Source organism: Girardinichthys multiradiatus, chromosome 12 (assembly GCF_021462225.1).
Source record: "Girardinichthys multiradiatus isolate DD_20200921_A chromosome 12, DD_fGirMul_XY1, whole genome shotgun sequence".
NCBI classification, from domain to species: Eukaryota; Metazoa; Chordata; class Actinopteri; order Cyprinodontiformes; family Goodeidae; genus Girardinichthys; species Girardinichthys multiradiatus.
Window position 1 is genome coordinate 29,339,640 of NC_061805.1, and position 17,270 is coordinate 29,356,909.

A 17,270-nucleotide genomic window follows, 5' to 3' on the forward strand; every position below is an offset into this window, starting at 1 on the left:
TGTGAATGTGTGGATGAGGCCGTGCTCCGTTGATCTATATCTTCCTCCAGTCTATCATTTGTGAACAAGACAAAAAGAGAACTAAACTCCGCTAGTTTAGGCAAAGACCGATTCCCAACCGTCCAACTATTTCACCAAGGAAGGCCTCAGACTTAGAGGAGCTGAGTCTCATCCAGGCTGTGTATAATGTATAATGGTCCACCACCCTGGTCAGCCTCACCACAGGTTTTGTCCTAGACATTTCAATTACAACAGCCCCATAATCAGCATCCAGGGCAAATCTCATCTCATACCATTCTGGTAACCTTTTTTTTTAACAATTTCAGTGACCTCTCTACATAGCAAGGAACTCGCCTTCCCTAAGTTCTTGGAACCTACCTTGGTTTTCTTCCCAATTTTCCAATTGTGAATACAGTTTTAACTGTGCTGGTTTTTTGCAAAACAACAATTCATAAAGACTTCTATTTTACTTCTCATGTCACTAGTTGTCTAAAATTGTACGCCTGAATATGCAAGTTAGGGATTATCTCTTTAAATGTATTTTTGTTATTTGATGCATTTTTGGTTATTCATTCTTTTTTTCCACTTAAAAAAACCACATTTGTTTTTGTGTAAAACCAGAACCAGTATCCAACATTTGTAACTTTGCTGGTTAGGTTACTGTGTACCTAGTGAATAATCTAATCTATCCCTGTCAATGGAATTGAGCTTTGCATGTTTTATTACTGCTGAACAAAGTTAAATTTGTGTGCAGATTATTGAGCCCCAAGGCCTGTTTCTCTGAGAAATGCCACACTCACTGATTTTTTATTTTTTTAAGATTGTCAGTGAAAATGAAAAACTATTTGCAAATCTATGTAGTTACCTAATCCGTTTGTTGATAAATCTTTAGGAATGCTACATGGTGCCTGTGTTTTGTGTGAAATATAACCTTGAACGTGTATTTTCCACGTCCAGCTTTACCTTGGTGAGCTTAAGGCCATTTTTGATCCGTTTATTGGCATGTTATTCTGCATACCATTTTCTGGGAACAATGTCTCACATGAGGATATCACATCCAACATTATGAAAACAAGTGGTTTACTTTATAAAAGTGCAGAGAATAAACTTCATTGTGTGATTGTTTTGTTAACCCAGTTATAATCTAGTGCTACGAGTTTAATCCTTTCTCTGTGTTTGACCTTGGTTTGTTCATAAATGCATCTCAGCAAATAATAATCGAGTATCTGTGGTTTCCTTTTAGGCTCAGTTAATGAAACCTGGCCCCCTCTCCCAGATTCCACTAAATCTGTCTTGAAAGCTGTTAGTGGTGGTGATTTTCAAGTCAAATTCTGCTTAAGGCCCCATCCAACCTTGGGCCAGCCCTGTTTACATACATGTCATTTTCAGACATAAATTGAATTACGTAGCGATCACAAGCCTAAACACAGGTAAAAATGTAAAGTTTCAATAGATCCCCTTCCACATTTGCATTTGTAATGGATATGGATAAAATAAGTCAGTTTTGCTGTGATTCTTTTCTTGGTGAGAATCTCAAAAATTGGTGGAGTTGGATTGCCTACACAACGTCTGATGAGTCCACGTATCGCCACATGCTACCATTAGTGATACTGACCCTGGTCAAATGCCAAACTGTTTTTGGGGTTGTCTCATTGTTGCCCCTGTAGTTCACCTGCTGTTAATTTCATTAACCCCAATACAGCTGACACTGATTAACCCCCGCTACTACTTAACTGACCAGATGAACTGCCGAGACGTTAAATTGTTCATTTGATTTTTCGATCAGCGTAGTTTTTATACACCATAAATCTTTAGTAAAAAGTACATTGTGTAGTACCTGTAGGTTATAGCTGGCTGTGGAGAACAGTATTTGTATAAAACACTGCACTGATACTAATACAATACAGGCACTGTTCCGGCTGTGTTTCTGTGTATGCTTTTCATGTGAAGCATTCCTTTGTGGCGTACAAGTTTGTCTGACAACACAAGAACATTTGCTGTAAGGAATCTACAGTGGATGTCTAAAGATTTCTATGGCTTTGTAGTAGCAATTTGAAAAAAAAAATATATGGTTAATAAATGCAATAGCTTTCAAACGTACTTTTCAAAAGTAAACATGTTTTTAATACAAATAATATTCGTTTTAGTTTACAATACAGTGGGTATAAAAACGTCTACACATCCCTACACATTCCCCATAAAATACCAAGCCTTTGAGGCAAAACTGAGATCAAGATTGTTTTTAAAACCTTTAATGGGGCATATACCTGGTACAACAAACCTAAAAATATAACAAAATAAAAAACTGCTGTAACTTGGCTGCATGGGTGTCAATGCACCTTAAGAAATACTTAAACCACCTTTCAATTCAGTTATATTTCTTTGTTAGAAGTCTATGAGTCTATGATCATACATTTTGACTTGGTACAGTTTGTCAAATATACCTTACTGAAGCTCTTAAAATGTAGTCATATTCAATTTAAAATATTATGGAAACGTTTTTACTTCGGTAACTTGGTGTACAAAGTAAAACCCTTTTCAAGGCTTTATTTCTGTCAATTATGTTTTTGCCGCTTACAGCTAATCAAAACACATTTAAGATTTGAATATTACATCAAAACCAATAAAAAAAATTAAAACAGAAATGTGGGCCTAATGAAAAGTATTTTTAATACCTGCTAAAAGGTTGGTATTCTCAAAAGGTACTTTTAATCAGACAAAGAAGCCTCATCAGGGCACATATTGTAATTTACTGTATTTGACTGTATGTCAAATTGTAAAGATATCTTTTGTCCGCAGTCCTCATCAGTGGACCCCCACAGACGCCATGTTTGAAAAGCCAAAACTTAAACTTCTTTTATTTTGATATATGTCTGAACTCACAGTGATATTGAAATCAAATTCCTCTTCATCTTCGGCATTCTAGCAGACACCTTAAGGCTTTGGCATTCAGAACTCTTCAGAATTTCATCCAAAATTATAAAAAGAACTGTTCAATCTCTAGAAAGTAACCTCACAGGGTGATGCTGGCACCACCATGCTTCACCGTAGGCACGTTTTACTAAAGCTTTCAACCTCAGAGCTTGGTTAAATTAGGGCAGAGTTTAGGAGTTGGAATTAAAACACGAGCATTACAATTAGTAATGGCACACACCCACAGCCCCCAGATCCAGCCGGATCCCCGCTGTCTGTGAATTGATGTGGGCTGTTTTGTGATGAGTAGGAGCTCGCAGATGGCAGCGAATGGAAGAAAAGGAGCTTTTCATGAAGAGACCAACTGGTCCTATTTCTCTCTTTGCTCTCACACCTCCTTCAAGGACTGCTTCATCGTTCCTGTTATTTCAAAGGGAACACTGACGGCCCTCTGGAATTTACTCTGAGTTCCAGCATCCTTGTGTATCTGTTAATCAGGCCCATGAAAGGGGATTTCACCCATAGACTCAGACACACGCCCCTCTGGTTGAAGCATAAAGCAGCTACATGACAGCTGTATAGCCAGAGAAGCATGAGGGCTCATTACTGCATCATTCATCAGTGTGACATAATGAAGCAATGCTTGAAAAGCTGTTAATGATGTTCTTGCATTGGACCGTAGAAGAGTTGAATTAAACAACCTCCGTTTTTTTTAATTTTGTTTCTGCTAAAGGAGCTCTTTAAAAGCTGAGTTCTGCCTGAGCACAAAAACCTTATTTCCGTTTTTTTTTTTTTGACAATTTATTTTAACAGGTTAAACAACATTTTAATAGAGGTGGTTTAAAGCTACTTTCAAACATTGTAAACAATAATTCTCATAGGAGTAACTGAATATAATATAGAATTGATCAGCATCCTGCAATGTTCTTTAACCTTTCTCATTTTTTGAGCTTATTTTAACTTGACATTCAACTTTTAATCGGGGTTCTCTTAATTCCCTCTACCGAGTAATAGCATAAAATAGATGCTAACGTTAAACTGACTTAGATAGTTTGAGCTGATTCAAATTTATGGTATTAAGTTTTAAGCTATTTTTTAAAGCCACTGTTATTTAATTCTTAATTTAAAATTTCAGGTTGAAAAGAGCGTTTAATTGCTGAATGATCAGTGTTGACAGTCACATCATATGTGAGGGAATTCAGTCAACATTTGTTACAGGGCTTGCCACACTGTTTTCAGCATAGTACAGAACATCTTTAACTTACAATATCAAGAAGAGGGTGCCTGTATGCATGAATTCATTCAGAGGTAAGACCTGTATTGTCCATTTAGGCTTTTATTTTTTAGAAAGTGCATTTGAATACTTAATTTATTTTATTTTTTCAAATACCAATCTTTAATTTCTATCCAAATTATAATCTCATACTGTTATTTTTTATTTTAGATGTTTTATTGGCTGCCTCTCGCCCGTAGGTTGCTGAAGATAGGTACCAGCTTCCCTACTGACCTACTATGGAATACGCGGTATAGAAAATAAATGAATGAATGAATGTTTTATTGTCATAAACCCAGAGAAAGGGACTAAAGCTACCTTGAGCAAGATCACCTCGAAGAAGACAACCAAAGTCAAACAGAAGAAGGGAGCCACAGTGAACCCTCAACTCTCCTGAAGAACATCATTGACTTTGAGTGGAATTTCTTATATGTCAGTGAGACCTCATTTACAATGCTTTTTTATTTTTTTGTTTTTTTTTGTTATTGTCACATTTTGATAAAAAAATATTCCTACTTCTGAAAAGCCTTTCAAAATGACTGTATATGTAATCAAGAAAGCAACTCGTACAACATGTTGGCAAATTTATAGTCAGCAAAACTGTGGCATTCCTTTATCTATGTTATAGAAGATTCAGAGGCATCATTTTATGTCTTATTTGAGGTGAATGTAAAAGCCTGCTTTGAAAGGATTGGCTTTGAGTGAAGGGATTGTTATTTGTCTGATGTGTACACTCTTATTTTACATTTTGGATGACCCAAATCAGTGATTTTTTTAGTCTGCCTTTAAATGCAAAAGTAAAAATAAATTATTTTTATTTTATTCAACAAATTTTGTGATTTGCTGCAATAAGTTGTGCAAAGAGCGATTTTCTATTGAGAATTCAACAGTTACATTTTTATTTTTTTCATCTTTTATTTAAATTTAGTTTTTAGTTTCATTAAGTGATAACAGTGTTCTCATCTGTACACCTTACATTTCAAAATGGGATTGACAAATATACAGAATATTTTGAAGGAACTAAATGGACATTTCTTTTTAGCATGGCTTTTATAAAATGTTAGTATTTTTGTATTGTTTTTAATGGCAAATGTTTCTGGTGGTGCTTTCTTTGTTGAATAAATCACATTTTGAACTTACATTTTCAAGTGTATTCTTTTAGACTATTGCTGCATGGAAGTTATAGGTCATATCTAAATGGCACTCTTGATGTGAATAACAACAATTTAAACAATATGGGATAAACTTTTAAGTGCCTGTGAAATATGTAATTTTAGCATATTGCATTATTAATTATTGGCAACCCAGCAATTATTGGTAACCTACTGTAACTGCAAACAAATACAGTAATACACTGTAATCACTAAGTTCTTTTTGAACAGTAACATACTGTAAAACCGATAACAATAAGAGTACCGTAAAATAACAGTAAATTTCTGGCAACCCTGCTGCCAGTATTTTACTGTAAATATACAAAACAATTTGTTTCAGTGGTCAAAACAGTTGGACCAGCGACCTTGGCTTCCCAGCATCCAGCAAGCAGAAATTGGGGTTCATTATCGCATTCTTCTTTGCGTGGGATGGTTCGGGTTATCTCGGCACTGATGGGAAGAAGAACGTGGAGTTAAGAGCAGGAACTGAATGTACTTAGCTGTGGACAGAAATACGCAGGCAAAAATTTAAGAGGGAGCAAAAGGAAGATGGCAAATAAAGAGAGCTTTTCACCTTTCATGTTTCTTTTGCTTTCCAGAGCATGCTGTCAAATGCCTGGAAGATTAACTGCTACTTGGGGGTGGTGGATGGCAGGGTGGTCAAATGAGTGTGCCTTAAGTGGAAGGGGGAAGACGGGTGATGTTTACACTCGGGCTCGGTGAAAGGACCTTTCTGGATGGCCTTGTTTGACATCACCATGATAACTAATGAATAAGTTCCCTCTGTTTCGCAGCCTCTATCTTATTTCAGATCGCATCTCTTCATATTGCTCCATCATCAATAATATCCCTACCCTGGTGTATGACAGTGGGTTTGAGGGAAACATTGTGTACTCTAGATGTTGAGCTTTTATTGGTATCATTGCATTACTTACCTAGATTATTCCCTCAGCTGTTTGTAACACTTGTTTACAATCACTCAAAAGCCAGTGCTGACATCGCAGCATGTATGTGTGTATATATGTTTATGAGTATTTGTATATGTATATATTTTTTTCTTATTTTATGATGTATGTTATAGATTCATTTCTTTTCAACCTACAAGTTCCTTGTCTTTTGCTATTCTGCCTGTCTTGCCATTGTCTGCGTAATTAGTTGTGTGACTGTGTGATGGTTGCTACCACTACTCGTTGCAAACATATTGTCCTTTGGAGACCTAATAAATCAACAGGTGAGAGTTGAGTTTAGTCAGGGGCTTTGATAATGATCATTTAAAACTGCCTTGATGTACAACAGCTGCAAGCAAAAATGATCCAAAGCAAGCAGACTGTGACCCTACAGTGCCTTTTTATAAAATTCTGATCAAAGTCCTGAAGTTTAAGGCTTCATAATTTGGTGAGTTTAGGTCCTAGGAGGATGAGACACATATGGTTCTGTTGAACAGAACCAGTACTTTCTGGTGAAACAAGATTTAGATCTTTAGAACTTTCTGTTTATTAGTTATGATCAAAAATGTTTTGTCTGAATGCTTTAATTTTTTATTTCATAGTAAACATTAATGAAAACATTTAGGGATTTTTACTTAAAGGTAGAGTTGGGCTCATCTATTCATTAAGTTAAATACAGCAATATGTTGCAGAGAATGCAAAGGCATGCATTTTCCAAAAAATAGGAAATGGCGGTTTGAATTCAGAAGTGCAAGTGCCATTTATTTTTCTATATTTAAAACTTGCTCTGCAGTTCAAAACAAATGAGTTAAACACGAAAAAAGTACTGACTTAACCTTTATGTTTCACAGTGTATTCTACTACGCTTAGTTGTTCTCACAGGTTTATTGCAATAGGAAAATTTTGAAATAAAATCCACTTGAAAATAACCTGATCTTGGTTCTGAAATAAGAGATAGATACTTAATTTCAGAGTCTGAGCTTGCTTTGGACCATCTCTGCGTGCAGCTGTTGTGCTTCTGGCCTCACTGTTCATGCAGGAATGAATAAAAATCTTGAAAGCTGTGGAAGAAAGACACATCCGCGATCCCTTTTTTCCCTCAAGTGACAAACAGGTGCCCTTTTGAAATAGGATAACCAGGGAATACTGCAGCTTTGTTCTAGTTCTTAACAGCTGTAGGGGTTGGATAAGCCAAAAAATCTGCTGTGAGACAGTACATACCATAGTATCAGGTGCTTAAGGTCATTTTCATTGACCATTTTGTATTTTCTGGTTTAGCGCAATTGATGTGCTTCGCCACTGTGTGCTGGATTATATTTTAATGAGTCAGCCAGCTCATGCAGCTCAGATTTATGATGTGAATTCTGTGTTTGCTCCAATGATATTTGTCATCTAGGCTGTGACCTCATCACTTGGTCATGCCAACTCTCAGAGAGCTGATCTTAAACTTTCTCTCCCTCTGGGGGAACTTACAAACCCACCAGCGGATAATGAGATAGAAGCCGAGCTCAGGAAATGCATTATGAGGAGTCTAATCATGGCAGCAGAGTATAGCATTAAACTGCCATAATGAACATACCAAGGAATGCAACAATTTAGAAACCTAAACTGCAATGAGAAGGCAGACCAGCATTTTCACTATAGTTTTTAAGCATAAGCAACCATAAATAATGCCTATTTAAATACTGTAAATATAATATACTAATAATAATACATTTTATTTAATATGCGCCTTTCTGCCACTCAAGGTCACCTTACAATGAATACAAATCAACCTTAAAAACTAGAACAAAACAAAAAAATTAATAAAAACACAGCAATCAAGCAGTTAAAATGTAACAGTGCGAAATAATCAAGTGCAGAAGGCAGTCCTAAACAAGTGAGTCTTTAGTGAAGATTTGAATTGAGAAAGTGAATTTATGTTCCTTAAATCAGGCGGTAGAGAGTTCCAGAGCCGAGGAGCAGAGCGGCTGAAAGCTCTGCCCCCCATGGTGGTGAGACGGGCAGAGGGAACAATCAGGTGAATAGAGAAGGACGATCTGAGAGTGCGAGAGGGAGTAGCAACATTGAGAAGATGGGCTAGATAAGGTGGAGCGAGATTATGGACAACCTTGAAAGTGAGAAGAATGATTTTAAAGGGGAGCCTGTGGAGCTCTGACAGAACAGGAGTGATGTGATGAAAGGAACGGGTTCTAGAGATGATACGGGCAGCTGAGTTTTGAACTAGTTGAAGCTTATGAAGAGATTTGTGTGGAAGACCAAAAAGGAGGGAATTGCAGTAATCAAGACGGGAAGTGACGGGGCTATGAACGAGGATGGCAGTAGTATGTGAAGTGAGGGAGGGGTGAAGATGACTGATATATCGCAGATGAAAATAAGTGGACCGGGTCATGTTATTGATGTGAGATTGGAAAGAGATATGAGAACGCATATAAAGAGAACAACAGGACCAAATGTATGCAGCTCAGCAGACCAAAGATTATCGCCACAGTAAGGTTGATCAACTGACTGTGCATTCACATGTTATCTCAAAAGGGACTGTTTTGATGGTAAGCCTTGGGTTTCAAAACTTTTTCTAACAAGTACCACATTAGTACAACAGGACTTGGACTTTCAATTTCTTGTGTTGAAACCATGTTCTTCTTTATTGGCCCTATGTGACAGATTAAGGGACTATGTTTCATTATGCTTTCCACAGGAGAGGTGAAGTTTTCCATCCAATCAAGTGATGGCAGCTATTAAAAAAGTGTAACTGCACAATTTGTCTGAACAAATCTTTTACGCACACAGTATTACAAAATCTCCCTATTTAACAAGTTGCCACAGTGTTTAAAAGTATAATATGCAGAGAGATACATTGCTTTTTATTGCAAATAGTCGTTAAACTTGTCAGTAAGCATTCATTTAGCAGATCCCACTGGTTCTGGACCTTGAAACTGGACCATGGTTAAGATAGGTTTGATGTCTTTCCCAGATCAAAGTTCAGACTTCAGAGGTAAATGGAACAGAGCAAAAAGCTCTTGCTTTTTCTCAGGTCTCAATATTTACTGTTTTCTTAGAAGACATTACTGATAAGCAAAGATTTGTCATGATCTTTTTGGCTTTTGGTGCTTATTAGCTCTACATTGAAGCTTATTATTTCGTATTTTTCTTGTTAATGAATGATACTATAATTAGTTAGAAACATCCCTGCTACCTCAGTTTGAGAACCAAGAAATAAAGTGTAAGAGAAGAAGCATCTGATTAGATGATTACACATAGTTATAAAATAAGCTAGCAGGAAAGACAAAAAGTCACAATTTTTGTTGTTAAATGCAAGTTTTATTCCAAGTGCATGTCAAAATGTTCAATACCACATTAAGTCTCTGCTAAATCCATTTTCAAAACATCAACCTCTATTTTATTTTGTTTTATACATTTTTGATGATTAGTAGTGGGACGTTTCCCTGTCTTTGTATGCCTTGTGGATTGTACTGTAAAGAATAAAACAAATCAATAATTTAAAACATAAATGTTAAAATACTGATAATACCATTATAATGGCCAGGTTTAAATCTACCCTATTTTTGCTTTTAATTTGTTCACAGGCAACATATTGGACAGTATGCTGCTAAAAGCATCCAGTAAGGAGACAGCGGAGAACGGGAAGACTTTAGGCAGCATGGCTCCTGCTTTGTCTTCCGAAAGATTCCTGTGGTGCCACTGTTACCATCACTGCCCAGATGATTCAACCAATGTGTGCAGGTAAAGAAGCAAGATGAACCAATAATATGTGCAGGCTTTAAACCAGATCCATCTGTTTTTCTTTGATATTTCTTTTAAATTTTGTTTGCTACGCTTACTGTGTCTGAATGTTGCTTTTGTTGAAGGACGGATGGATGCTGCTTTATCATGGTGGAGGAAGAGGGAGGGGTACCGGTCCTAACTGCAGGTTGCCTGGGGCTGGTCGGATCTGAATTTCAGTGTAGGGTGCGTTTCAATATCACAATTCAAGCTATCCTTTTTTGTCACACTTTAAAATCTTATGTGACAGATAATGCTTAAATAAATTTAGACAAAGACATAATAATTTTTTTTTATCTATTTACCAAGTTTCATCATGTTTATTTTGCTGAATTAACCTAGATACAGTTAGATACCAGGTATAAGCATGCATTTAAAAAGGCAACCAGTTTTTCCTCAGTCTGACAATAGGTTAGATCAAACTTTTCCTGCCTGTGAGTAGTTAGGATTACCAAAATGGTTTCTGTTGGCTAAATGCCAGAATAATGAGAGATTTAGCAGTTTGTGTACATTTTCTCAGTATATGGTAGAAGTACCCTTTAAACTGAACATATTATGTGGCAACTTGTGTGAATCAAATAGTATGAAAGGTGACAATTTCTCAGAGTTGACCATTGGAGAGCTGTAGTAAACTTCTTAGTGTGACATTAACCAGCTGCAATATAAGATGAATTTATTTTAAGGCTTTTTACACAGCCTAGCACCCGTGCCAATAATTATGAAATGTGCTGCGTGTACTAAGTGCTAATACCATGCTCAAGTTTGCTTAATGACTTTTTCGTCCTCAGGACACAGTGTTCCCCAATGAGAGGAGATCGTTAGAGTGCTGCAAGGATGAAGATTTCTGTAACAAAAACCTTCATCCTACACTGCCCCCACTCAAACCCCCTCGTAAGTTTATCTCTCCACTGTCAACGCTTTTTCACTTCTCATCCTACTCATATTTTAGTATGCAGTTAACTGTGACAGTGTAATGATTAACAGATAATACAATGATATTCAGGTACAGGTCAAAAAATGTTAATATCATGAAAAAGTTAAATACGTTTTGTCACTCATTTCAGAACGTGTAAGTTATTCATTATATAGATCCAATACACAGTAAAATATTTCAAGCTTTTATTTCTTGTAATTTTGATGATTATGGCTTACAGATCATTAAAAATAAAACATTCATTGTCTCAGAAAACATTGTGAAAAAGTTAAATATTGGAAATTTCTGATGCCACACCCTTTTTAGCTAAATACCTCTGGAGGGAGAGTGGATAGGCACAGTATCCACATTGCCTGAAGTCCAGCGTGACGTTTCCACAGTCAGTGATGGTTTGTAGTGCCCTGTCTTCTGCTTGTGTTGGTCCACTGTATTTTCTAAAGTCCACAGTCGAGGTAGTCGTCCGTCTACCAGGAAAGTTTAGAGCACTTCATGCTTCCTTCTACTGACAAGCTTTATGGAGATGCTGATTTCATTTTCCACCAGGACTTGGTACATGCCCACACTGCCAAAGGTACCAAAAGCTGGTTTGATGAATATGGTGTTACTGTGCTTGATTGGCCTACAAACCCATCTGACCTATTGTATTGTCAAGAGGAAGATGAGAGACACTAGACCCAACAATGCAGATGACTTCAATGCCGCTATCAAAGCAACTTGGGCTTTCAAAACACCTCAACTACAGGCAGATCGCCTCCATGCCATGCCACATTAATGTAATTATTCATGCAAAAGAAGTCCCAACCAAGTATTGAGTGCAGAAGAAATGGATTTTTCAGAAGTCTTGTCATTTCTGTTAAAATATCCATGTATTGATCTTATGCAACATTCTAATTTTCTAAGACACTGAATTTTGTGTTTTTATTACCTATAAGCCAAAATCATCAAAATGACAAGGAATAAAGTTTTGACATATTTCACTCAGTGTAAAGAATCTTTAAAATATAAAAATTTAAAATAAGTGACAAAAAAGCACTTTTTCATTCATTTCATTCAATAAATTTTTTTTTTTACTGTTGTGTAACTTCCGAATTTAAAGTTGTAATGAAATTTTTGGGGAGTGAAAGAGAGTGTCTCACAGCCCATAAGATTATTAGGAGAAAACCTGTATTTGAGAAACAGTAAACCAAGATTCCCAAGGAAATCAGAGGCCTCAGCAGATGCAGAAGGTAGTCATCAATCTGCAACCTTATCATCTGGGATCAGGAGGAGTATTCATCGATAAGGATGAGGGCTTCCTCCTGCTGCTCTCAGGGTTTTGAGGAAAGACAAAAGTGTGCCAGGAGAAAATGAAAAATTGATGAGTGAAATTTGATTTGAATTACTCAAGTGAAGTATGACTAATAGAGATAAACTGAGGGACACAGAAAAAACAATATAATATAATTATGGAATATTTTTATTTATATGTCATTATTGAAAATCATTCTATCTTTTCCTGTCTAGTATATGCGGATTGGAAGATCCACCAGCTGGCACTATTGATTTCTCTCACTCTGTGCATCATTATACTGGCTGCCATTATTATATTCTGCTATTTCAGGTAATCACATGGAACAGTAATGAGAACTCACTGCTTCCTTCTTTAATTTGCAAACAGTGCTCTGCTGTTCGCATTTCTTGTTAGAAGATTATTGATGAATGTTTGCTGAATTATATTGTTTTATAGGTACAAGCGGCAAGAGTCTCGTCCACGTTACAGCATCGGTTTGGAACAAGATGAAACATACATTCCTCCAGGAGAGTCTTTTAAGGACTTGATAGAGCAGTCTCTGACCTCAGGCTCAGGCTCAGGTCTCCCCCTGTTGGTGAGAAGCTTACAAAACACTTTCTAGAATACCCTGCTTGCAATCATTGATAATTTTCACCTCTAAATCCTTTGATGTAGGGTTGAAGCGTATGTGGTTTTTTGGTTTTTTTTCCCACAGAGCATGTGAGATAGAGCATGTTGCGAAATACGTTGTTTATATTTTGCTTCAAGGTTTTTGTATCCAAAAATTCGAAAGATTACGAAAGTGCTGGCACACGTAGCACGCAATGAGATGGGGCATTATTTATGTGTGCCCTGCTTTTGTTTGTCCCCAGGTCCAGAGAACCATAGCCAAGCAGATTCAGATGGTGAAGCAGATTGGCAAGGGGAGGTATGGCGAGGTGTGGATGGGCAGGTGGAGAGGAGAAAGGGTGGCTGTTAAAGTTTTCTTTACCACTGAAGAGGCCAGTTGGTTCAGAGAGACTGAAATTTACCAGACTGCCCTAATGAGACATGAAAACATACTGGGTGAGTCTAGCTGATGTAACATTATTTTAATTGTAAACCTTACAGTTTTTTACGCACCTTTAAATTATTTTCTTTGACCCTTTCAATAATGTTCCACTTTACAATTCCTAAACTCTTTTTTCCATATGAATGAATGGTTAATGATCAAAAATGTGTCACTCTTGGATTTGGACCATGTCCATTTTATGGCCCCATTGTGCGCTTAGCACCAAAAATGTACAGCAAACAGGCCAAATGCAGCAAAAAGGTAGAACTTTTATCATTAAATACCACATGATGCATTGGAATTATATTGTAAAAAATATAACTTGTCAGTAAGCTAGATAATCAAAAGATGCAGCACTGTGTCATGCTAGCTTGAGCAGACAACTGAGTTGGACTAAACATAAAAAAGTTCTCCGCTTGAGCTAGATCTGGATCTCTGTTTATACTTTGAAGAACATACACACAGTTTCATCATCACTGACAGTTCTTTTTAAACTGTATGGCTGTGTTTTGCACTGAATCTGACAAGTAACATGATATGGAGCAGCTTCAGGAAAATTATGAAAATACAAATTAAAAAGCAGAGAACCCAATCTAAAACACAGAGGTACACCTGCATTAATATGAACCTTTTCAGAGACTTTATCATCAATGCAAACATACTGTTTTCGGTTAACTTGGCTATGATTTTATATATTTCAATGCATTAGTTAAAACACTAAAACCTTATGTTGACTGTATCAAATACTTTTTTGGCCCTTTAAAAGTTGATTGTGACAACCTGGACAAATAGTGGTAAAGTTATTTTAGAGATTAATAAACCATTCAGCATAAAATAATCCATATTTCTGTTTACACAGTTTACAGTTTTTACACAGTTTACACAGAATCATAAAAAAAAATCCTTAAGAAAATGTTTGCTAAATTCACACAAATCCTATAAAAGTCCTTTACTATGAAAGTAGTGTGTGCCATTATGACAGAGCCTAATTGAGGCTGTTCATTTATATGACCATGCTGTAAAGAGAGACATCCTTCATAATTATTGGTGTTATTAGCCAATATGAAAGGTGCTCAATGTGTGAACAGCTGGATTCTTTCAAATGCAACCAGTGATGTGGAAATTATAACTCCCTGCCTCTTTTTATTTCCCATCCATCCCTTATTATCCCCTTTCACAGGTTTCATAGCTGCAGATATCAAAGGAACCGGCTCCTGGACCCAGCTCTATCTCATCACTGACTACCATGAAAACGGGTCTTTGTATGACTACCTAAAATCAACCACACTGGACAATAAAGCCATGTTGCGCCTGGCCTATTCATCTATGTCGGGACTCTGTCACCTTCACACAGAAATCTTTGGCACTAAGGGCAAACCCGCCATTGCTCACAGGGACCTTAAGAGTAAGAACATACTGGTAAAAAGAAACGGGACCTGCTGTGTTGCTGATCTGGGACTGGCAGTAAAGTTTATCAGGTGAGCATTAGAAACATGAACAGTTCAGCATCTTTCTATTTAAATGTGTGTTTTTGCAAATTAGTTCTTTCTTGTTAAAATTTCTGACTCTAGTGACACAAACGAGGTGGACATCCCTCCCAACACTCGAGTCGGTACAAAGCGTTACATGCCTCCAGAGGTTCTGGATGAGACTTTGAACAGGAGTCATTTTCAGTCATACATCATGGCCGACATGTACAGCTTTGGGCTCATCCTCTGGGAGATAGCTCGACGTTGTGTCTCAGGAGGTAAATATAGTCCCTTGCAAAGTATTTCACAATCCTTGAACTGCAGTCTCAGCATTTGTGCATCCTCATACAGGTTTTCTCAAGAATTTACCTGTATTTAGCTTTATCCATTTTCTCACCAACCAGTTTCCCTGACTCTGCTTAAGAAAAAGATTTTTACAACATGATGCTGCCACCAGCATCCTTCACTGTGATGATGTTGTGGTCAGTGGGAAAAAAACATTTTTGTTTTCAGCCAAAGTGTTTAAGCACATAGGCCAAATTGTTTACCTGAGTACCTTCTTCTACTTGAGGAGAAATGCTCTGTCTCCTGTATGACTTATAGGAAACTGTAAACGGAATTTAAGTTTGAACCTTGTTGTTATTAAATTCTAAATGCATTTCCATAAATTTCTCCTTTGTGACAAGAAATCCTCCCTAAGGTGAACTTTCATTTGTGACTTACATTATACAGGAATCCTAGAAGAGTACCAGTTACCGTATCATGAGTTAGTTCCCACAGACCCTTCATATGAAGACATGAGGGAGGTGGTGTGCATCAAGAAACTACGACCTTCCTTTCCAAATCGATGGAGCAGCGATGAGGTAATCTATAGTAAATCATGCAATATTGTACATGCACAAACAAACAAATGACTTCCCTAACACAAATCTGTATCTCTGCAGTGTTTGAGACAGATGGGGAAGCTGATGACAGAATGCTGGGCCCACAACCCGGCTTGCCGCCTCACAGCCCTGCGGGTCAAAAAGACACTTGCCAAAATGTCAGAATCACAGGATATCAAGCTGTGAGACACTACTGCCAGCTGTGCATAGAACGGACACTAACGACCACTAATGACCACACTAGCTTTGGTCCAGCCCATTGCAAAGCCTTCATCCCCTGGAAAAAAGAAGGAGAGACAGTTTAGGAGATCACACATCATCAATACACCCAAAACTCTGCAACTCAAGTCTTTTTAAAAACAGCTAAGTTTAATGTGGCCAAGTTTGGTTTATCAAATCAGATTCAGATTAGTGTGAGGAACCATAACCAAGCATCATGCAAATTCCTTGGATAGAACACCTGAGTTTAACTTGAGGCTGTAGCTGCAGAGATACTTCAACAATCTGATGACCAGTAAGTGGAACACAATATCTGTGCTTTCTGTTACAGCTATCATACCTGTAAATTAGGGTCTAATTGATAAAACTGAGGGGGTGTGGTTGAATGCAATATGTCACTGCAGGAGAACATGTCCTTTCTAAACACATACCATCCCACTACTGGCTTTATATTAAGATTATTATTGTTATGAAATAAACACATTTTTGTCACTCCTAAATGGACTGCTGTTGGTTGCAAGATCTGACACCATGTGACACAAGTATTATGAGGCTTTACTGTAAATTTTTGTTCATGGTGATAAAGTTTCTAGACACTGAAAATTCAAAATATGTATGTTTAATAGGCTAATTGAAGTTGTAAAAGTGCTTTTTTCATGTAAAACTCAAAAAGAAGACTTGTCTGTGAGAAAATAAAGTTTTTATGTTGACATTAACTGGACTGAGGCTTTAGCCTTTGTGTTTTTACTATTTCACCATATTTGTAATCCTGCAAAACTTGCCTTAAAAGATTAGCCGTTCATTCATGAAAGAAATGAAAACTGAACATAAGTCCAAGTCATATTTCTGTTATATACTCATCTGTTGAAGATACCCGTATTGCTGCTACTTTATAACTAAGAATTAATTGTTCATAGAAACCCCTCTTATTAAGTAGTCAAACTGTAGAGTGCCCCCAACATTTTGGCACCCTTTGAACAGATGTGTACAAAAGACTTAAAATAAAGGCTATGGAGAAATGGGGACTCCAAGACGTCACTCTATACTTCAGTTTCTTTACAGTAGGTTAAAGAGATGTATTGACCTCCCTTACCATCTTGCTCATTTTGTGTGGAAAATAAACTCATCCTGCCTTGTTTTTCTTGATTCAATTCATTGTAAGCTTCTCAATCATTGCACTGATTGTAGATATGGGCAACTTTTTCTGAGTGGCTCCTTTCTTGTAGACATGTTCTGACTTATTGAGTATAGCAAACTATTGCCTTGCATGAATGTCATGTTCTCTTGTCTTTCCTGTTTTGCAGGGTGGCTAAAAGAAATAGAACCCTGAGAAATGTCAGATGTGTAACCTGTGAATCAGGAACTTATGCATTACT

The 17,270-nt window shown here is 37.0% G+C and overlaps 1 protein-coding gene across 2 annotated transcripts in view; it reads left to right on the forward strand.

Moving 5' to 3' along the window:
* The window catches only part of bmpr1ba (bone morphogenetic protein receptor, type IBa), a 95,858-nt gene extending 79,248 nt beyond the window's left edge, over nucleotides 1–16,610 (forward strand). For both annotated transcript variants that reach the window (XM_047381617.1, XM_047381618.1), the window contains exons 4-13: nucleotides 9,872–10,028; nucleotides 10,154–10,253; nucleotides 10,856–10,958; nucleotides 12,505–12,601; nucleotides 12,728–12,866; nucleotides 13,144–13,336; nucleotides 14,503–14,800; nucleotides 14,894–15,069; nucleotides 15,524–15,654; nucleotides 15,736–16,610. In XM_047381617.1, the coding sequence (XP_047237573.1) occupies nucleotides 9,872–10,028; nucleotides 10,154–10,253; nucleotides 10,856–10,958; nucleotides 12,505–12,601; nucleotides 12,728–12,866; nucleotides 13,144–13,336; nucleotides 14,503–14,800; nucleotides 14,894–15,069; nucleotides 15,524–15,654; nucleotides 15,736–15,861 (1,520 nt within the window). In that variant the 3' untranslated portion in view covers nucleotides 15,862–16,610. The remainder of the gene's footprint in view (nucleotides 1–9,871; nucleotides 10,029–10,153; nucleotides 10,254–10,855; nucleotides 10,959–12,504; nucleotides 12,602–12,727; nucleotides 12,867–13,143; nucleotides 13,337–14,502; nucleotides 14,801–14,893; nucleotides 15,070–15,523; nucleotides 15,655–15,735) is intronic.
* The last annotated feature ends 660 nt before the right edge of the window (nucleotides 16,611–17,270 follow it).